General features: G+C 40.4%; 1 protein-coding gene across 1 annotated transcript in view; it reads right to left on the bottom strand.

Moving 5' to 3' along the window:
- Window positions 1-4,867: 4,867 nt before the first annotated feature.
- The window catches only part of kif26ba (kinesin family member 26Ba), an 85,537-nt gene continuing 67,733 nt past the window's right edge, over window positions 4,868-22,671 (bottom strand). Inside the window, exons 12-28 of the mRNA XM_053340151.1 lie at window positions 20,042-20,213; window positions 18,975-19,307; window positions 18,685-18,867; window positions 17,951-18,053; window positions 17,494-17,755; window positions 17,048-17,149; window positions 16,644-16,771; window positions 15,471-15,650; window positions 14,993-15,303; window positions 13,879-14,548; window positions 12,836-13,764; window positions 12,358-12,590; window positions 11,934-12,095; window positions 11,519-11,733; window positions 8,775-9,040; window positions 7,331-7,481; window positions 4,868-5,016 (exon numbers count right to left, since the gene is read on the bottom strand). Coding sequence (XP_053196126.1) covers window positions 4,868-5,016; window positions 7,331-7,481; window positions 8,775-9,040; window positions 11,519-11,733; window positions 11,934-12,095; window positions 12,358-12,590; window positions 12,836-13,764; window positions 13,879-14,548; window positions 14,993-15,303; window positions 15,471-15,650; window positions 16,644-16,771; window positions 17,048-17,149; window positions 17,494-17,755; window positions 17,951-18,053; window positions 18,685-18,867; window positions 18,975-19,307; window positions 20,042-20,213 — 4,549 coding nt within the window. The remainder of the gene's footprint in view (window positions 5,017-7,330; window positions 7,482-8,774; window positions 9,041-11,518; window positions 11,734-11,933; window positions 12,096-12,357; window positions 12,591-12,835; window positions 13,765-13,878; window positions 14,549-14,992; window positions 15,304-15,470; window positions 15,651-16,643; window positions 16,772-17,047; window positions 17,150-17,493; window positions 17,756-17,950; window positions 18,054-18,684; window positions 18,868-18,974; window positions 19,308-20,041; window positions 20,214-22,671) is intronic.

Here is a 22,671-nt window from a genome sequence, read left to right as displayed (position 1 = left end):
TAAACTTCTGAAAGGTTCCTGTGAGAAAGTGAGAGTGAATAAATATGACAGTATGCTGCTTTCTTAGCATTTGTCACAGTATCATCTGAGCTGACAGAGCCTGGAGGCTGCATTAGAAATAGTTTCTCATAAATGATCAGTTATTTTTCTCAACTTCTGTCAAGGAGACAGATCATCACAGATTTGAAAGTAACTTTTACAAGTTGTGTATAGATCAACATTAGACTACCCGACTGAACAAGAGTCAATGTCCATGTCTGTGAGGCTGTTTTGTATAAATAGAAACCAAAATATTGGACAAATAGAACATGTGACCTGACGGTGATATATAGATTCTGCTATAGATGAAAATATAGGATTAAACACAATTATTACAATCCATCTTGAAAGGGACATAAATATCTCTACCCAATTTCATTGTTATCCATCCAGTAGCTGTTAACACATTTCAATCACAACCTGAAAATGTCAGTCTCATTATTGTATTAGATAAGTAGTCCAGGGTCACCAGAGTCAGACGAATTCATCCACTGGACAACATGAATGTAATTATAGAATGAATGGAAATCCATCCATCTCATCAGTCTGGACCAAAGAATATACATATATATATATGGATACTCAGGAAACAGGTGATCAGTTACTATGATTGAATATTGGGAAAAAAAGGTTCACAAGACTTGTTTATTTCATAAGGATTGCTGCATCTGGATTTCTTTGCCCTCTGCAGTCACCTGGTTCACCAAATATTGGATATGAAATAAACCACTGTAAAGTGTGCATTATCAGTGATAATAGTGGTATGGTTAAATAATTCATATAAATCTGTTAACATTTACTGTCTTGTAATACTGGATACATTTACTCTGTGACTTCCTCAGCTTTGTCAGGTGTGCATTAAGCAACCAAATACAAAGAAGTGTAGCAGACTTTGTAGCATTTGAGCCACTCATTCAAAGTGCTTTAAACCTGTACAAGCCACCTAAATGTACTGTGTGTGCAGCTGTTCCAAAATGAAAACATCTGATGTCAAACTCTTTCAATACATTCCTTTATTTACATCCCCCCATCTTGCTCTTCCATCAGTACAATGTGTCAGACCACTCTTCTCAAAGACATTAATGGTTATCAGCAAAGGACAGACTTGAATCATGGAAACGTTACGTATACAGAGAGAGTCTTGCAGGGAGGGTATGTCGTAACCTCGGGTGATTCTGACTGGTTGTTATAACATCATTGACTCAATCTTCCATCTGACAAATTGGCACTTTTCAATGACACAAACTAGTTTTCATCAGTTCTGTTGCTCAAAGGGCTACAGTGGAGATTTGAGCACCACTGACTATTACAACTGTTCAGAACTAAATGTGTCTCTTCTGCTACTGATAAAAACAGTTTTTGGAAAATGTGGTCTGACCCAGACATTAACACGCGATACTCCATAAGAACTTAAAGATGCTATGTGTGGGATTTCAATATAACACATTGTAATTCTTCAAAGCTTCTGCAAAATTTGCAACAGTGCACAGTATGTCAACTTGTTCACTAGGCTTTATCCTTTTTTTAAAAATTCACCCTGCAACCTGATATAACAGATGACAGTTATTGAATAATTCCATTTAAATTTCCCTCACAGTGAGTCCATCCCTTTAAGCATGGTTGCTGCTGATTTTTAAAAAAAGGAACCTTTACTCTTCACATGCACAATTATGTTAGCTTTAAACATTATGGAGACACCATAACCTCAGGTGTTTTTCATGATTATTGCTAGAATTATAAAGCTCTACTAAAGTAGATTTGGCAGTGACATATCTAGGAAGAAACCTCACACATAGCATCTTAACTCTAAAGATGGGTACAGGCCATTAACTCATCCAGAGGGTTGGGATTCCCAAAACATCCACCGCTAAATACACAAGGCTGCAGTTAATACTTTAATATATTGGCATTTCACTTAAAACTTCAAACTAAAACGTTTTCTTCTTCAGTTATTCCTTATGTGCTGGATGTTAGTGAAAAACCATCAAACTACACTGGATGTGAATGTTTTAGGAAACCCAGACCCATTAAAATCCCAAGAGGAACAACAGGAGCAAATGAAATCATCAGAAAATATAGAAAATAAAGATGAGCGTATATATGATATGTGTACAGTATATATACTTAATATATGACAAGGGCTCAGCAAAGTATGTACAGTTATTCTTTTTCTTAAATGCATAGTAACTTTTAAGATCATAAGGTGTAAATAAATAAGAACGTTTATAAGCGACTCTGCCCTCCTGAGCACAAATAAATAAACCTTCATTCATGACTTGCACTGTAAACTGGGAGGTAAAAGCAGCAAATGGTCAGCGATATAAAAGGCCTTCTGTGTAAACACTTCATGGGTCCAATCTGTCAAATGAGTCTCGGTGTCTGGCCTAATTTCCCACTAGATCATCTCATGGCTGTCTCTGCAGGTGTGCACTACATGACACTAATGTCTGTTACCTTTTCACACAGCCATGAGAGGATCAAAACCTTTCACAATTCAAGATATTTCCTGTCTTTTTTGTCAGTTCAGTGGACGAGATAAAAACACAGTCTGTTTTATCAGCGGAAAGATAAATTTAGCACTAAGACGCTTTTGATAAATCGTACTGATAACAGTGCTTTCAAGCCTGTGAAGTCGGTGTCTATTTCTGCTTTTCCCTCTCAGACAACAAACAGGATCACCCAGAATGCTCTCTGCTTGCAGGGCAAAAGGTGTTCAGAGGAGGATGACAGACCTGATGACAGCGATGTAGAAGAAGCATTCGAAGGGTTATGTTCTGTTTTTCAGTGGGAAACAGGCTCTTTCAGATATTTATATTTGTACAAACATTTAGATCATAAACATTTCAAGCACCATATTACCATATAAACAAATCTTAAGTGTTGCTATCCATCCAAAAGACATGGAACCAGGCAGAGATCTATGCCTTGTAATTTGGTCGTCACCCTTTTCTTTCTTTAATTCTCTTTCATTACTTTATATATTAGATATTATTTAGATATTTATACTTTTTGTGCTGCCATTCCTTCATAATGTTTGTGTCTTTTACTAAAAAGACTGGAACTTTTTCAGCAGCCCATCAACCAACTGCATCCTATTGCTTTTTGCAACTATTTCCAGTCTAAATTCACTACTTTGTTCCAATAATTCAGGCATTATACAAATAAGACTCTAACACTGTATCAATAGGTTCAGTCTGTGTACCTGTGTCTTACTTTTAAATATCTCTTTATCTATCCACCACTGTCCTGCTATCATACATAGTCTCCACATGGTCCCATTGCACTCAAATAAAAAAGGATACCTCATTATAAAACACACATGGACAAATCATTCAGTTTCTTTTAGAATAGAGTAGAACGACACAGATACAAATAACAGACTGTCAGTCTGTCAGACAGACAGTCGATTGATGGATGTACTTAACACTGCATCAGAGAAAAAAAATTTCCCACTCAATGCGACTCAGACGTTTCATTGCTTTGTGAACATGGAAAAGCCATCACATCTGTATCAGGGGGCCGGGGGCAAGAATACGTGAGCACCAGAGGGTCAATATTCAGATGTGCTCTGTTTAAGAGGAAAGTCAAGGTAAAAACACCATCACAAGAAACAAGCTTTAGTTTGTTTTTTTTCTTCTTCTTTGTTTAAATACACACATTTCTGTGTCCTGGAAAAAGCATGTTACCACTGGTTAAAAATGCATTTTAACTTATTTTTCTTTTTCTTTTCTTTTTTTTTTGGTCCCTCTTACAGTGGACTTGGTGTTAGCATTTATGTTCAGGACAGTGCTGTTCTGTAGGTCTTCAACTTTTTTAATCCATATTGTTTAAATTAAGTCTTGTCACCAATGTACCAAATATTATTTACACATACAGTATTAGTCTGTTTATCATATATGGAAACAATGACCCACAGTAAAACATCACATTTAGAAATGGCTATAAATTCAAAGATTTTTCAAGGACACTAATCTTTGTGTTCTTTTTTTTCTATGCAAGCACCATACTTACTGCATGTACACAAATTCAGAGAGAATAGGTCTTGGTATTGTTGAAATGTTCACAAGGCACTTATCTAAATCATATTTCTTTGACCTCCTGTCTTTCTCTTGGTCTCTTTTATTAACTGAGCAACAATACCAGCCATTCTGTAGTTAGCACTCTGTATTTACAGCCAACGGGTCTGCTAAACTCTAAAAAGTGCTGTTCCAAAATTAAGTGAAATGAGAAAATGCTCATCTCTTCTCCTGCACCTCCTCTTTTAACCTTCTCTGTTAAAAAAAATGGCAGTTTTTGTTCCTCTCTCTCCTCCTTCCCTCCATACATTCCTAAATGTTCTCAGCAGTCCAATAATTCAGTTCTCAGGAAAACTTGGTCACTTGGTTATGTTTGATGCTTCTTTTCAGACTCAGTGCCATCTGTCTGCTGATTCTGATTATAAGTGGCCCGTCTATTAGATGCTGTTTATTGTTTGTTTCTGAAGCTGTTTCCCAGCCCCAACACAAACATCCTGTTAGATATTTCTTTTTATCTCCATTTCATTAATGCATCCCTGTATCCATCCATCTGTCCTTCTGCCTACTTACATCTGGAGGAGACATAAGGATGGCCGACATGCTGGATCCAGTGGTCAGTCCATCCCTATATCTGTCCTTCCATCTATCCAGTCTTCAAATGAGATGTATTTATTTAGGAGATATTTTCTAAAGGTGTTTAATTAATCCGGGAGCAAAGAGTCGATGAATGAAAGAGCAAATGTCTACATCTAATTGAGTCCAGCTGTGTGTCTACCTCTCCGTCCTCTCCAGCTCTCCATCCCTCCATCTGTCTACCGATGTCTTGAGGACACATCAAAGCAGGTAATCATCATGAGATGGGCTTTGCAGAAGTTGACTCTGGTCTCTAGTTTGTCCGTCACCATCTCCAGAGCTTCCAAATACTCCAGTGAGTCCACTTCATAGACCTGCTGTAGCTCAACTGAATATGGGCAGAGATGAAGAGAAAAGGTTGGCTCGATTTACTGAATGCTCTTGTAAGTACTTGTACTACAGTTTAAAAGATAAGCTTGGCTATATTCTGGGTTATTTACTTACTGTCAGCAAATCCCACAAAAAGAGAAAACCAACAAGAATTGATCCTACTTACAAGTATTTGTTGTGAAGCCAACGTTTGTGACCCATTTTTGTCCAGAAACTTTTGGTTTATTGTGCTAAATGACTTCAACATAGACACTGAAGTACATTTTGTTTTTGTAAATACTCACTAGTGTGCCAACTGTGTATTAATCCACACTTGAAAATGATTTCCAATAAATGCACATTTATTTTTGTTTGAGTGATGATTAATAAAAACTACAGTGCTCAGCTCTTTGAGGAAATTACTGAGCCTCTTAACAAGAATCCACAGCCACGCTAGCAACAGTGCTTTGAGCAAAATGCTAACTTTGGAAGGCTAACATGCTCACAATGACAACACACTGGCGTATAAACAGGTATTATGTTTATCAAGTTGTGAGTCATGAGGAGACATCAACTAGGAACCATGAATGTCTGTAGCAAATGTTTGCGCCAATCTATCCAAGTCTGGACAAAGTATGAATGTATCATAGAAACTGGATATTAGACTTAAAGATGGAAAAGATTGCGCGGTCCACTGAATATTCTCAGAGGTGTCTTTCCTGTTGGCCACAGCAATCAGTAGCTACACAGCCCATAGACTCCACATTAGGATGATGTCAACACACTTTTGCATGGCTTTTCTAGGCTCTGGGAAGATTTTACAAATATAAAACTTTCATGGTTTTAATATTCATCATAATGATTCACTAATAATTGCAGTTTAAGGTGTCCTGTCAACAGTTTACACACCTCTTTTATAACAGTGGTCTATGGGAGGAAATGCTTTTGCTGCAGGGGATTTTTTTCACTGCATTATTACAAGTGGCCACTTGAAAAAAACTGGCAACAAGGCTGAGTAGCGCCACTCTCCTTCTACACATTCAAGTGATAAAGTGGTCAACAGACTGAAATCGCCATCTGTAAAGCACAGAGGGCGAGAAGTATTGAGAAACAGACACAAAGTTGGTTTTAGTCTTTTCATGGGATTTTTTCACAAATCAGAATAACATCACCCTTATCCTTCAATAACAATGTTTAAGTGATTATAATATATAGTAAGTATACATGAGAGCTGAAGTTCTCAACCTTAAAAAAAAAGATTTTAAAAAGCATTGGATATGATTGCTATTATACTACTGCACTGCTGCTATTGTGTCAACATTATGCAGAGTGCTCTTGAATATCAATGAACTGCTATACAGTTATACAGCAGTTGACGAAAAATAGAGACAAATCTCCTGGTTAGCACATGAATAATATTTTTCTTTCCATTGAATAATCTCATAAAAATATTTTCTAACCTGTTGAGAACCACTGGTGCGGAATACATGATGAGACACGTAAATGACTAGGTTTACATGCACACTAATATTCCATATGATTATTTTGAAAATCACAATATTCCGAATATGATACAGGTCATGTAAACAACATATTCCTTTTGGATATTCTGAATTAAGCCTTATTCCAAATGTAGCATGGATGCGGGCTATGTTGATGTTGTTCAGGTTTTAGTAGCATACTTTGGACATGTGTATAGGGCATTCCGAAAAGAAAATGTGTCTCAATTGGGGTTTTTACAGCAGTTTGCAGTACATGGCCTCTTCCCTGTTTACAGTCAGCTATGAGGGTTTCAAACAGCTGGAGCAGGAAGGCAGACAAAGGAGAGGATTGAGAGGAGAAGGGAGAGCTGTTTAGACCAGGCTAGAGCACGCCTTCTCCATTACTGGGACCGAGGTTTAGTTTTATAATACTGACATGCAGCCATGGACTGATGGTGGCAACTCGGTGTGATGCTTCAAAAACACTCTGCGTAGGAAATATCATGGGACAACCTCAGTACTGGATGTGCCTGAAACTACCAATTTATAATATGAGTCAAATCAATATTACTTATAAATATCAGGCAGCAGCTCACTAATGTTTTTCACCTCGCTGGTTTACTTCACTGCCTGCAGAGATGTTGTGATTCCCACTGGAGCAGAGGAAAACCCTCAAAACCCTCTGCATGTAAACAGGAATATTAGTGGAATATTCATTTTCATTAGCCATGTAAACAGCTTAGTAGGGATATTGTATTTTTTGGAATAAGGGCTAAAACTGGAATATTTTGTGCATGTAAATTTGATCATTTTCACCGTGTTCTTTTCGGACGTACACGCTGCTACACTTACACTCAGTGGTCCATTTATGTGGTTCCAGCATCAAGTACTGTTTGGTTTGTTCCAGTTCTTTCTTCAGACACTGGTACTTGGCTCGCACCTCACTGATGCGCTGCTGGCGGTGCTCCAACAGACGAAGTTTGGCACTGACATACACCACCTCCTAATACAGAGACACACAGACACAAACAAAGGGGACAGAAGGACAGATATGTATTCGGTTCACCTTTATTTATCTAGTATAGTGTCTTGTGAAAACACATGTGGCTCCCTTGCAGCAGCCTCCACGACATTTCCACAGTTACATACATTCACACCTCATTTACTCACAGTGTGTCAAGTCAGTCAGCTACTTTCGGACACTGAGCGGCTTCACTGGAGCAGTCGGGGGTTAAGTGGCTTTCTTAAGACCGCTGCAGGGAAAATCTATATTTCATGCTTTTCTCTACCTCTCTCTCAAAGCTCACAATGCTCCCTCCTCTGAATACATAAAAGTTTATGAGTGGGGATCCAAGAGCCTGCACCATGCATTCATTTGCAACAATTTCTTACCACTACATATTCTACATTCTGCAAAATTGTAGGAATTTATAATAATATATAAAATAATTCTTCAAAAGTAAAACAGAAATAGAGTGTTCATTAAAAAAAGCTTACTGTTAAAACAGAATGTAATGCTAATGTTGATTTATTCATTTAATAATAATTCATTTTCATCAAGACTATTTTTAAAACTGGGTTTTTTCTAAGTCCCTTTCCTCTTTGACATATATAGCAGCTCAGATGTCTCAGTTCCTTTCATCCCTTTTCTACTGCCCGTTTTCTATGTTTTTCTGCTCTTTGGCTCTCCATTCTTGGTAAATCTCTCCAATAATCTGCACTCAAACTTTCTCCTTTCCATAACTCAGTCTGGTTTTATCTGCCCCCATGTTTGTTTCCAAATAGTTGCTCTTTTGTTTCTCTCTCAACCTCTCTGTTACATCATTATATGCTTTATCCATAAGTCCCATTTGAATGAGTTACTTTTATCCAGGGATTCTGAAGAAATGTCTAATTTTAGTCACAGTTGTCTAAAATTCTTACAGGTGACAGGTGCAACCTGCAAAAATAACTTCAGGTTTAAACTAATCCGCAACATAGTGGGGAAATTTGTGGTGAACATTCTTTTGAATGTGGACTATATGCATTGCTCCTGTAGTTTCTTCACCATGGATGTACTTGAAATTATTCTTTCCAAACGTAACTGTTGTATTTTGTTAAATTATGTCAGGATCAGCATTATACATTCTACATCCTTTACACTGGACCCTCAAAATTCAGTCATTTTGGAAAGTTATGTTGTCCATCTATTCCTCTCAATTTCTTTTTCTTGCACTCTGCCACTCTTCCCCTTTGCCCCCCCCCCCCAAAAAAAAATCCCCCTCTCTCCCTCACACTCCTCTTTTCTCCCTCTCACCTTGTTCCCTGTTTTATCTCTCCTCTTCTGCAGTCGCTCAACGTCGTCTATCTCATACACCTTGATCTCAAAGGTTTCTGTCGTTGCGGCTGCACCCCGGAGGTTTGTGGGAGCAGGTGGCCCCAGTGGGCCATCTACCCAACATGCACCTGGGCTGGAGGAGGAGGAAGAAGAGGAGGTGATGGCTTGTTTAGAGGAGCGGTGAGAAGGTGAAGAAGAGGAAGAGTCCAAGGTCAGTGCTGGGATCAGACGACGACGCTGGAGACCTGAGTAAAGAAATGAGATTAAGATTAAACACAATAAGAGTGAAAACACATTTTTAAATTATGTATTATGTAGTCACTTTAAACTCTTTTCTATCTATATCTATCTATCTATCTATCTATCTATCTATCTATCTATCTATCTATCTATCTATCTATCTATCTATCTATCTATCTATCTATCTATCTATCTATCTATCTATCTATCTAAATGGATAAATAGCTATTTTGAACACAAGCAGGTGCAACTACGGACAGAAGGAATACATTGTGCTTTAAATAAATAGCAGAATAAACTCTTTCGTTACTGTCAAACATAGTATATTCTATGTTTTCCTTCTGTTACATTCCCTCCTTCTTATAGACATTTAGGTAAAAAGGTAAAAACAAGAAAAAACTCAGTTTGAGCTGCACAGCTGATAACGTATCTACCCACAGCTATACAGTCTATACAGTTAAGGTCCTCATGCTCAACTGGGAACAATTTGCTTAGCATCAGAATTAAAGAGGAAACCTGGAAGGTATGACTAGGATATAAACGCAGGATACTGTTGTATGAGGACAGAGATCTTAGGTAGGAGAGGAGATGTAGAGAGGGAGATGGATGAATGACTGAAGAGAATCAGAAACGAAAGGATAAAAAGGAAGGTATCAAGAGATTGAAAAAGCAGAAAGAGGGAGAGAGAGAGACAGATAATGGAGTGTGAAGTGAGATAAAAAGTTTAGTCTCTGTTCATGAAGCTCATAGATAAGAGCAGCAGGTCACTGTCTAATCTGCCCACTATGCCAGAATGAACACACACAACCATAGGTGCGCACTAACTTTGCATAGAAATTGCCAGCTGTGTCGACAGGAATGTGAGTTATCAGATTCACCAGGAACTGAGAGATAAGGCTTGGGAGGGAGACGGTGGTGATTTTAATAAGGTCGCAGCTGTCTTTTGGTCTCAGTGCGGCACAGAAAGGTCAAGCAGAGACATTTGTATTTCATTACATAGAAGAAGCGGTGCATGAGGGAACAGGGAAAGAACCAGGGTCTGCGGGGAGGAGAAGGTGCAAGGGGAGGGAGTCAGAGGAATGAGGAAGAAAATGTGTTAAAGGAATGAATGAAAAAAGATGAGGAGAGGTAGGAACACAGAATAAAAATATATAGATAGTGAGTGAATCCAGTCTAATGAAAATCAAGTACAAGCAGAGACTGAGCTGGAGATGTGATTAAAATTTCGCTTGCACTAACATCCCTTCAGTCTTTGGCAGACATGTCCTTTCGTCCTCTTACTATTTATATTCTGTCTGAACTGTAGTTGAGTTGTTATATATGTCTTAAACACAACCTCTGCTACTGGCTTCACCTCTGTGTACACCAGACACATAGTAATCCTCTCTTCCTGTTTCTTTCTTTGTGTCTTCTTGTGACAGTTTGACAGCCAACAGGCTCTTTGAAGAACAGATTCAGCTGTGGTTAAAGCAAAATTAGAGTAAATCTAGACTTAATGCTGCATGGCAGGAGCTGAGGCTGCATTCTACACACGGATAGAAAGGAAAGTCCAAAGCTCAATTTAAATCAATAATCAGGGACACACCAGGAAGAGCTGCCTCTGTCCAATCTGATTTTATGCACATATCTATCCTCATAGTTAACCGGTCGAGTGTAATTTAGCAGGAACATTAAAGGGCTCTCTGTGTGGTGTTCTGGTGAATATATATTCATTACAGCTCACACCAGCAGATCCCCCAGCCTTTACCATTTCACAGATGGGTGGTCAGGGTCACCTTTCCTACCTGACTCCTTCTGCAACCACAGCTTTCTTCACATTTACCTGTTCTTTGCCTTCTCATTGTCATTTCTCACCAATAGAGTCTCCTCATAGCAGTCTCTGTCTCTTCTCCTATCAGTGATTTTACTTGAACAGCTTTCTAGTTCTTTTTCAAAGCTTTGGCATTCTTCTAATTACGTTTGATCATGGCTTTCACTTTTATAGCTTTCATCGTACAGTCATTTTGTGTAACAGCCCAGTTCTTTTGGGCATTATTTCCAGCAGCACATAGTTGCTAAAAATGATGAGCACAGGCGGTAAAAGTTGGGGAAAAAATAACACAAATAGATGACAGAAAAAACAGAATAAGAATGTATTTGGCCTTTGTATTGTGCAAATTAATCATAAATTCATTCATTTTTTTCCTGAAAACTAAAGATGAAGATAGAATTATCATGCATGTTTAGTTTGTGATCTTGCTGCCGCAGGGTGTTTGCTGTTTCATGAATTTCACATCAGTTTAATTTAGATAATTCTCATAGTTTTGCCATAACTAAATCCAGGTGAGCCCTGTAGCTACATTCATAAAGGCAAATCGTAAACTTTTTGCAATCAGCAGTAAACAGAGTCCCTCATTGGTCCTTTTACCCCGCCCCCCAAATGTCTATCCAATTAAGTGAGAATGTCATCAAAGCAAAATATGAAAGCCAAGTTTGAATGTGACCTGTGTTGCTCCTGCTCTTCTTGCCGCTCTTGGAGCTGCGTCTGGACGAAGTGGTTGCTGAGCTGTGCTCACTGAGTGAGTCCTGAGCAGAAGATGTGCTTCCTGTGTTCTCGCTGCTGTCTCTCAACATGCTCTCATAGCCACTGCTGCCTCCACTGTGGTAAAACAAGGCTGTCTTCCCCATAGCTGGGGGCAGCTCACCACTCAGTACACTGCTGTTAGTGGCAAAAAAAAGGATCACATTCAAAGATACGTTCAGAAAATAAATTGTATCCATCAGCACCAGTTAACACACATCTGCTGTTAGAGACAAGCTGAGGCAAATCAGTTGTTGGTCTGCAAAGATAAAATGAAACCAAATAAGAAGACTTTTTTACCTGCAAAACGTTTCTCAGTAATGAACTTGAGCCAATACCTGTTGTCGCTGGCGTGACCGCTGCTGCAGCGATGTGGTTTTCTGGGAGCTGTGATCTTGCTGTAAGGAGAGGGGAGGGTTTGGACCACTGCTGCCCTCTCCTCTGCCAGGCCACCTCCACCACCACTTCCTGCTGCAGCTCCAGCTCCAGCTCCCACTCCACTAAGAAAAGGAAACATTTTAACAAAATAATTTAAACCATAAACTTCAACATCATCATTTTCAGCAGAAATGGTCCACAATAGGTGCCTTTAGTTCTCTTCTGTACCTTTATCCTCCTCACTGTCATTGACACTGTTATTTTTGCATAACACAGTAATGTTTTTTACAAACTAAAAACAGTCACCTGCACATCATTTAAATTGTGATGTAATGTTGATTACACTGCTAGAGTACAACATGAAATAAAGTAAAACAGACTAACCTTGCTCCTCCAGCTCCTCTTTCCTCCACAGGATCTGTGCCACCTCCCTGGGAATGACTCCTGGAGCGGGAACCTGCACTTCCCTGGAGGAGCTCTGAGATTCGACCATTGACCGCCCGCAGAGGCAGCTTAGCAGCCAGGCTTCCCCCCCGACTGCGACTCAAGGACTGGGTAGACCAGGATCCAGGAGAAGGTGCCTGCTGCTGCAGGGGGCTCTGGACTGAGCTCTGAGGCTAAGGAAACAAATAAAGTGCTTAGGTGGATGGCACGAGGTATTGAGGATCCCATGAATGCACAATTTCTGGACATTAAATTAATAGAACTGAATATCATTGCTTTATGCACTCTCTGTTTCTAAAAAAAATAGATGCATCAAGTTTTGTCTGATGAGCAGACTCAGGGGGTTTACAGGTGTTGGATGAATGGATGAAATGGATGAAAATGTGTTTTTTTATGATCAATAATGAAGAATTCCTACCTTTCCATTAGGAGGAAGGCTGGAGCTGCGGCTGGCAGCTTGGCTTAGAGACTTGGTAGAAAAGCTCAGAGTCTTGGTGCTGGAGGCAGATAGGCTCCTGGCCTTGGGACTGCTGGTCATCAGCAGTTTACTGACAGCTGAGATCTTTGACTGGCCACTGGTTTTGGATGGTGACTGTGGGTTGCTGCTTTGACCAGGACTGGCACTGAAACTAGGGCTGTTGGTGTTTCCAGTAGGAGAAGATACTGATCCAGCACGGGTGAGGCTGCGCCCAGTACGAGGCATGGTGCTGTCCCCCCTCACTCCTCCTCCTCCTCTCAGGCTCTCCCCTCTCTCCAGGGAGAAGCAGTCATAGTGGTGGGAACCACTGTGTGAGCTGTGGACTCGGCCCAGAGAGTTGGTTCTGTTTGCAAGTTGTTCCAACTTGGCGCTGAAAAGTCGACTGCTGTCTATGCTGGAGCCCCGCTGTCTGGTGATACTTGAAGATATTCCTGCATCATCCTCTGAGTTGCCCAGCAGTGAGAGCCCATGACTGGTCTGGTGAAGCGGGCTGGCTGCTCTGTTCCTCTGGTCGAGGCTGGACTTCCGTATCGGAGGGAGAGGTGGGATTCCCCCCTTCTTGTGGGAGAAAAAGCCAAGTTTCCCAGTTGATCCACGGCGGTCAAGTGTGGCCCGGGGACTGCAAGGAGTTGAAGTTGTGACACCAAGATTTCGGTACTCGATTCCGTTATCTAAGCCGTCATGACGGTTCAGACGGTGCCAGCCACGGGGAAGACTGGCAGTACGGTGGATGTCTGTACTGTAGATATTAGTCAGGCATTCTCCTTGGGCGACAACAACAACCATCTCACAACCATCCACCACTCTCTTAAAGGAATCTGGAGATGATACAACTTCCCCACCTGAACTGGAGCCACCATGATCCCCTCCTGGTGATGGAAGAATAGAGGGTAAGAAATAAAGTATTGAAGCAACATTGTAGATATGTCTGCTATCACTGACTAAATCTTTTACTAAGAACACAACACCACACTGTTTCTTACCATCCTTATAGAAGCTCTGCTGGTCCCCATTCCCAGCTCCAGTCTTTTCCCTTTTCTCTGGTTTCACTTCACACACAAGGTCCCTTGACCTCTCCTCCTCCATGCCACGCTTCAACCAAGGATCTTCAAAGCTCATATCACTGGACAAGGACGCTAAAAGAGGTGCACTGAATTTGACTGGGTCTTTGATTAAGTTAGTCTTGGTGGGTGAGGAGAGGATGGTGGGTTCCTGTATGAGCATGGGTTTGACAGCCACACATGGGTGAACACTGATCGCGGCCTTGAAAGGAGATAGGTTACAAGGTCCTGTCAGAGATTGGATGGTAGTTTTAGGCATGGAGGGAGGCAGTTTCCTCAGCCTGTCCTTGGTTGGAGTTCCTTTATCACTCCCGTTCTCAGACGGCACCACCTCTCCTTCCAGACTCCCTCTTCTTGGGCTGCCACAGCTTTCATAAGGAGAATAATCCCCTCCAAAAGAGAGGCTTTGGTTGGGTTCAGGTTCAGCTAGAGCCTCCCCTTGCTGACTCTGGGACTGGCTGAAGCTGTGGAGAGACTGGTCAGCCTCACTGCCCACACTCAGATCACTCATCCAGGAGGAGATGGGGGAACCACAGTTAGACATCCCTGAGGCTAAAGCTTCACCCTCTATACGAAGCTTGGCCATTGCCACCTGCAAAAAGTAATATAATAACTTGATATGACACATTCAATGCAATGCAAAGATAAAAATTTACCTAAAAACATTTTAAGCTATACCCTGCTAGTACAAAAAGGCAATTTTCATTGGCCCATGTTCAAATTCTAGTGGTTAAGATTTCATTTTATCACCTACAATATAATAAATATTATAAATACCTGATGTTTCAAGAATACAATGAACTAAACGTGATGTTGTGATGGCACTGACTTTATAAAGGAGTAAATTTGAATGCTGGAGATGCTGGAGGTTTATCAATTCTCAGAATGGACCAATGTAATGGTGGATAATGTTTCTTATTTTGTTCCTCTGGTTCATAAAGGTCCGTTTTGTACACTAAGTCTGCTTTAGGATACACATCCACATTCCAAGTGGTGTGAGTTTCTATAAATGCAGAGCAAAGTTAATCATACTAACCTCTGCCATGGCAACCACTTCTGTGACCCCAGAGGTTGATGCAAGAGCTGTAGGCATATGATAATCCTCCACAGCTCCATCCTCAGCAGTGCCTCTGATAAAGCAGATGGGTTGAGAGCCTGATGCGAGGGCGGTGACAGAGCAACAGTTAGTGTTGAAGTTGATGATGCTCGTTGGACGACAGGTCAGGCCCTGAGTCTCCATGAGAGCTGTTACATCAAGATCCTCTTCACCTCCAGAGGCCATAGTGCACACCAGTTCATCCTCCCCAAGAAATCCAACCGGTCCTGCAGATACTGATGGCCCTGACACTGAAAGTGGGTGGGAGTATGAAGAGGATGTTATCACATATCGTAGCTGAGCTTGGCCGTAAGTGTGGATAGGCATACATTTTTCGTCTTTGCATTTGACTAATTGCTTATTTTGCATTTCAACAACCTATTATTGTGTAAAAATAGCAGCGTTTACTGCAACTCACCATCCTTGTGAGTGTCCAAGGGTATTGGAGGGACATCATCGTCACAAAGTGTCTCAGCTGAGCCAAGGCTGGCAGACAGAGATGGAGTTGGCTCTCGAACTTGTGGGCTCATGCCCACAGGAGAAGTCCTGGACAGCAGGGACTCAGTGGAGGAACGGCCACTGTCTGCAGCCAAACTGTCTGCACAAACAGAAACACACATTTGGCATCATAGTTCATTTTGTTTTCCAAGTGTAGAGTACAGGCACCCAGAAGTAATTTAGGAAATTGGTGTCACTTTACGAAGATGCTTGTTACTTTCTTTTTGCAGGTATAATTTATTATGCTCAAGTGACTCAGTAGGTAAGTACATTTTCATGCTTGAGATATTATGTCAACTCTGCTATTGCCGTATGAACCTGGTGTTGAAGAAAAGAGAGGTTTGTGTAAAGAGGCCCCTGTTCATATACAGTATGTCCACATATGTTTTAAGAATATGTTACAATAAGAATATGAAACAACAAAAAATATTGAATACATTTGACAGCAATGTTAAATTAGCAGTTGCTTTTTCTACTTTGGAAATATTCTTGGACATTGCTAAAATTAGACAGTACAAAAATATTTATCAGTCACATTCAAGTAGCAGAGTTGTTTATACTTGGTCTGTATCCAACTGGGCACAAGTTAAATAGATAGAACAAATCTCTCTAGATATCTGTGTTTTTACAAGTACGGAGAGTGATTATATTAACATGGGAGTGCCACACAGAAGTTTAAAGAACAGTCTGTGTTTAAATTTAGAAGAAGAATCACAAACACTCTCAAAGATAGGAAATGTTTTACAGTGTGTGGCCCTTTAAAATAATATTTTTAGAAAATGCTAAAATAAACAGCTTACCATATAAACAGAAAACCTAGGTCTCCAATATAGCATATCATTGTATTTAACATTCTCATTCTGTTAAAAAGTGATACACTAACAGCATTATTTAAGACTTTTCAGGTGATACTATTTTCCAAGTTGGAACATTTGGCTAAGGCCTGATAATCATATAACATGAGCTTAGATATCCAAAGATAATGCAAAAAAATAATTAAGTAAAAATATCAAACACCACAAACATCAAGCATGCATTTTAAGGCACAGTATGAGCACAATTCTAAAGCATAAACATTTAGAAAGATGCATACTGTCTGAGGTCAAAGCATCTGTAGCCTGGCCGTCCTGAGCCAAAGTGTGTGAGGACAAGGGGGGTGTTGCTGGCATCACGCCCTTCTGAGTGTACACTTTACATCGCTGTGACGGGGAGGACGGAGGCCTGAGGAGATATACAAGGATGAGCCATGATAGATCCATGCTGTCGTCTTCACAAACATTAGACCCACATCTAACTTATTCCTGTTCCTGTTTCACTTAGTAATTAGTAATAATACTGTGGAAACATTAGCAAGAATGAACAAAATTACTTTTAAAATACTTTTATATTCATATTTCAATGTTTTAGACATATTCTGAAGTTTGTTTTTATATAAATGAATGACATGAATATTTCCTTCGTCAATATTATTGCCCACTGTGTCTTTGTGTAGTTCACCTGTAGTCTGACGTTTTGGTCAGACTGGCGATGCCGAGGCGTGGTGATCCCAGTGGGCGAGCCTTCCCATCACTGTTACTGCCCATATTCAGACTCTCACGACTGTTCAGTGACAGAAAAGACGAGCCAGTTAAAGACGAACCAAAAACTGATAGTGACAACTACAAAAAAACAAAGGGTCACAAGGGTGTAAAAGCTTTTAGCTACTATTTTTGAGTCCACACTCCATTTTATCTAGCAGTTAATTCCAGTCAAGTGCTTGAAGATGTGTCAATAAAATTTATTTTTTATTTTTTAATCAATCTTTCACTGTAAATCTGGAAAACAGCAGCACATCCTGACCAGATGAGCACAATGATTTGAAGTGAGACATTTTAATTTCAGTATACTGGTGCACATGTAAAGAACCACATACTTTTCTGGCAAACTGCACCACGTGTCCTCACCTGTCATGCAGGTGGGAGCTCTTAGCCCTGTGCAGAGGGTTAGAGGTGATGCTATTGCTTCCTGTCACACTCCTGGAACCAGTAACTATAGGGGAACCTGAACTCTGAGTGAGGCTGTGGATCATTGTCTGGGCCAGCTCCGCCTCCTCCACCACTTCCTTAATCTCCTGCAGTTGCTGGTCATTGGTTCTCCTCCTAGGGGATGCTGCTGCTGCTGAGGGGAAGGTAAACTGCACTGCACCTCCTATGGCACATGGGGAGCCTGAGTGACAGTGGGAGGAACAGTGTTTTCTGAGTTGGGACCCAAAGATGAGTTACAAAAACAGTAAATAATACATTTGTCACACTGGCCTGTAGAAGCCTTCAGTGCCAATTTTGGTATTTTTACAAATAATATGTAATTAATGAAGTAAGCCTTTACCAGTTTTGGTCTCTGTGTCCACTGCAGCAGCAGAGCCAGGAGCAGAAGGAGCTGAGGTTGAAACAGTTGAAGGTGGACATGGCTCTTGTTTGGCACCTGATTTGCAAGCTGGAACTTCTTCAAAGGGAAACTTTGCCACCTGAGAAAAGAACACAGTGATGAATGAATAATGATTAGGCTCTACTCTTCATACGGTATGAGAATGCCTGGGATTGAATGATTTAATAGTTGACAAAGGAAATGCTCTCCACTCATGTTAGCTTTATTGCAAAATAACAGTGCATTGTTCTCCAAGAAAACGTGATGAGATTAACAAATCAATACTCCATTTGCTTTCGGTTAGGTGGATGAGAACTAATAAGATTACTTGAGCTGCAACATCACATTAACCTGCATTAGTGACATCTTAAGATCAGGCCTGTGTACAAATATTTTCACAATAATAAGACATCTGAGAAAAACGAGTTTGGATTCCTATATTAAATGCATTACATCAACAAAATTGAAAGTATGTGCTTCATCAAAGGAAGTTACCAACATAAACAGAAGCTGTGACAGCACGCGGAAGTTTATGCAGATATAACAGAGAATAAAATGCAGACAAAAACCCTTTTTCCTTTTGAATTGATTAAATCTTTGTAACAACTTGTCAAACATTCAACATGCCATCAACCACAGATCACCCATCACACTGAAAGAACAGATTTACTTTTCCTCTCTCTTGTTTCTTTGCATAAAATCCACAAAAAAATCCACAAAACTCTCTTTACCTCCTCGCTGCCATCAATGCAGTCCAATCTCTCTTGTAGCTCAGCAAAAGTGTTGCATTTTAGGCACTCAGCTCCCTCCTCTGGGACGGGGGCCAATGGCTGCCCTAATAGTGACTGAGCAGGCTGGGGCAGGGCCTGAGAAGGGCCACTGGGCTGGTCCTGACACTCTGGCTGAGACTGCACCTGTTGGAGTATGAATCAGGAAAAATGAGTCATCTAGCAGCATCCTTACATCAATTGTGTATTACTGTGGCTTATCTTAACTCTGAATATGGCTAGATTTAAATTACCTTGTTCTGGGTTCCGACTGCCTGACTTTGTGTTTGATGCTGCTCTGATGTTTTACCTCGAAGCAGAGCAGGAATAATTGGCACGAATTCTGGTGGTCCCTCATTGTCCGTCAGCTCTCTATCCGATACCGCTGCCCCATTTGGGCCCACATAGATCACTGTGTCACATGACTGCTCGCTGCTCGAGTACTCGTCAGGGTCACTGGACAGGCGCAGCAATGGGAGGTCTGAGTCAGTGTCACCACGGTGATGGAAAGGTCTCAGATGGGTCGGGCGACGCATACGACCCTCCTCACAGGAGCTCTCTCCTCCAGAGGAGCTGGAGGTATATTGCTGAGGAGAAACAGGATGATAGCAGCAGAGACAAGGAGGGAGGAGGCAGAGAAAGACGGCGAGAGAGAAAATGTTCCCTTTTTAGACATGCAGTCTTTAATTGACAGTTCACAGTAGAGAGAGATGAGAAAGACTGGAGAAAAAATAAAAAAGATTCAGAAATATCCTGGACAACAACACCCTTGCTAAATATCCCACCAGCATTAACGTGACTTTAATTTGATTATTCCTACCTAGAATCAAAAAATGATCAATTAAGTTATCTCATTCTGGTGATCTTGGTTTTCTATGGTTGGAGCTCTATTTCTGGGGCTCTGACAGAAATCTCACACTCTGCTGCTGTGCAATTTTTAAATCAGTGGGCACGACATGTGGTGGTGACAGAGGATAACAGCAGCACTACAGGCACACCTGTCTCTCTCTCTCTCTCTCTCTCTCTCTCTCTCTCTCTCTCTCTCTCTCTCGCGCTCTCCCAGGTGAGAATAAGTTTTATGTTTTGAAACCACCTCAGCAAAAGAACGTGTCATATTTCACAGTAATATCACTTTAACATCTAATTGATGATAAAGATCCAGAAGATGAAGAAGATGATTAACAGCTGTTTATGGTATCTTGATACAGTGACTGTAATTGTCTTCTGTTTGAACTTAACGTAGGCAAAGTTTTAGTTTTATTAGATTAAGCCGAATTATCTCTGAATTTTAAAGAAGCATCAAGATTTTAGTAAAACTCACCACAGTGACTTTAGTTTTCTTCTTTTTCATGCGGAGGACGCGGGATGCAATCTGGATCGTGGAGAGGGTTTCTGAGAAATCTCTGGGTGAGGCAGAGATGTGAGCAATCATGGTAGTCCGGCAGTTCATGTTGCCTAGCGACTCCCTTAGCAACATGGTCAGCTTGCTATCCCTAGTAACACACATACACCAAGATGTGAGCACAAAGACACACTGGAAACACACAGTCATACATGTGACTAAACTGATCGATTTTCAAACAGATGGCTACACATACAGTATCTGACATCTGACAAAGGATTATTAATAGCTTGTCTCAGTCACAAGACCGCAGAACATTTTCAAACAGTTGGAGACGATGCTAATCATCAACCGAAAGAATAAAGATCTCACATAGAGGCGCTATATGATAATAACATAATACTACCACATACATGTAAATGTGGCTGAAAGGTTCAAAAGGCAAAATTGATGCAAATTACTGATTATGTTCATTGATTAATACCACCAAAACAAAAAGGTTGCTTGTCCAGACTCAAGCTCATAAAGTCTTAAGAAAAGCACTCTGGATATTATGTAGTCTAATATTGAGAGATGATCCATCACCCAGAAAGATTATACAAGCAGATGGCAGACTAAAACTAGGCTGTGTGTTTAAGAAAAGACTTTCTCCTGGGTGGGCTACTGCAGTCATTCATAGCCCCATTGTGTGTATATGAGTGTGTGTGTGTGTGTGTGTGTGTGTGTGTGTGTATATATATATATATATATATATATATATATATATATACACATATATATATATATATATATATATATATATATACACATATATGTGTGTGTGTGTGTGTGTGTGTGTGTGTGTGTGTGTGTGTGTGTGTGCGCGTGTGCGTGTGTGCATGCACGTGCTGAGGCCTGCAGGCTGACAGAGAATACAGCTCCTCTGTGGCTCAATACCTCATGCTGCTGTCCCCTTTTTCTAAAAACACAGCCCGCAGGCATGTGTATATTCACACACACACACACACACACACACACTAACGCAAGTTTGTACACTCTCCTATCTTGACCTCCTCTTTCTCGTTGATGCGCTATTCCTCTCCTCTCTCTTCTTCTTCCTCTGTTTGCTGCCTCAGGCTTCAACAAACCCTCTTCTTTCTCCCTCGATCTATCTCTGGTTCACTATATCTCCCCCTCAGATTAATGTAGGTAAATTCGTGACTCATGAAGTATTCATTTGCATGTTAATTCAAGTGCTAGGTACCTAGGATTAGATCCTACATTTCAGCCTCTGCTAGATTTACTGGTGTAGTTTTATCAGGAGGGATTACTTTCTATGTAGCTGTAGACCAGCCTTGAATGAATGATGCACATAAATTCCTATATCCCCTTTATTACAAGAAACCAATGCTCAGAATTGTGATTATCAAACTGGAAACTGGAGTACAGACAATTTGACGGTGTCCCTGACTCCCTGTCTTGTTCTATCTGTCTTGTATTGCAGGGAGACGCCAGGTAGTGCAGGGCTGTGGGGAACTTTGCCAGGAATTACAACAAATCAGCTGAGTGTGTACAAGGAACTGTAAAGAGTCCCTGACGAGGAATGTTGATGTTTCATGTATGTGACAGAGTCTAAAATTATCATGAGCATGTTGTGGGTCAAATGTCAGTCTTCCAAGACTGCTGGCTGCCTGGCATCATGCTGAGATCCTTGGATTATTGTCTGGGCAAGAGCCACAGTGAAGAGTTTGCCATTACAGATAAGTATCTCCCCCTTTTCTTTAAATGGGAAGATACAAATACATGTCCAAAATTATACTGATCCACTTGTAAAAGTACTGAAAAAAGAGGGATTGTGAGGACAGGATGAGACTCCTAAAAGTAGAAGTGCTGGGAGGTATGCTCCATATTTAGCTGTGATGAAATACTGGAACAGAGCTCTTTGACTCAAACTGGATTTGAAATGGATATTTTGGTTTTGGTCATGTGTCCATTGCTCCCAGTATTGACACATCACAGAAAATGCTGAGTGATTTCCTTTCAAGGAATAACAATGTCCTTCAGAAAGCTGCTAGATTCATCACTTTGGTCCAGACTGAAATAATTTAATTTCTATTAAGTGGACCACCATGATATTTTGTACATTCATGGTCCCCGGAGGATGAATCTTAATGACTTTGATCACCTAACTTTCCGTCTAGTGTCACCAACATTTTGACAAATTCGTTAGGCTTCTAAAAGATCAATCATAATTTGGCTTATTTTTTATACTTTTATTATCAAATATTGTAAAACTACAATGAAAGCCTCATTTGAAACCTCACTTTGTGGTTAGTGCTTATTGGCGATTCTTTCCAATTTAACATACTAAACTAAGATGGTTTACAATGTAAACATCTGATAATCATAATGTTACCATTGTCATTGTGAGCATTTTAGAATGCAGATGTTAGCATTTAGCTAACAGCCTTACAAAGCAAACTAGCATGGCTGTAGACTTTTCTCTTGTTTGTCTATTTTTGGAGGTGCTGCTTAAGATGATCTTTATAATTTGTACCTCATTGTCTCCCAATGCTAGTTAATGTCACACCTTTTATACAGTGCCATTTTTCTGTGATAAATCCTACAGA

Source organism: Scomber japonicus, chromosome 1 (genome assembly GCF_027409825.1).
Source record: "Scomber japonicus isolate fScoJap1 chromosome 1, fScoJap1.pri, whole genome shotgun sequence".
In the NCBI taxonomy this organism is placed as follows: Eukaryota; Metazoa; Chordata; class Actinopteri; order Scombriformes; family Scombridae; genus Scomber; species Scomber japonicus.
Note: the sequence above shows the minus strand (reverse complement) of the source record. Positions and strands in the feature narration are given on the sequence as shown.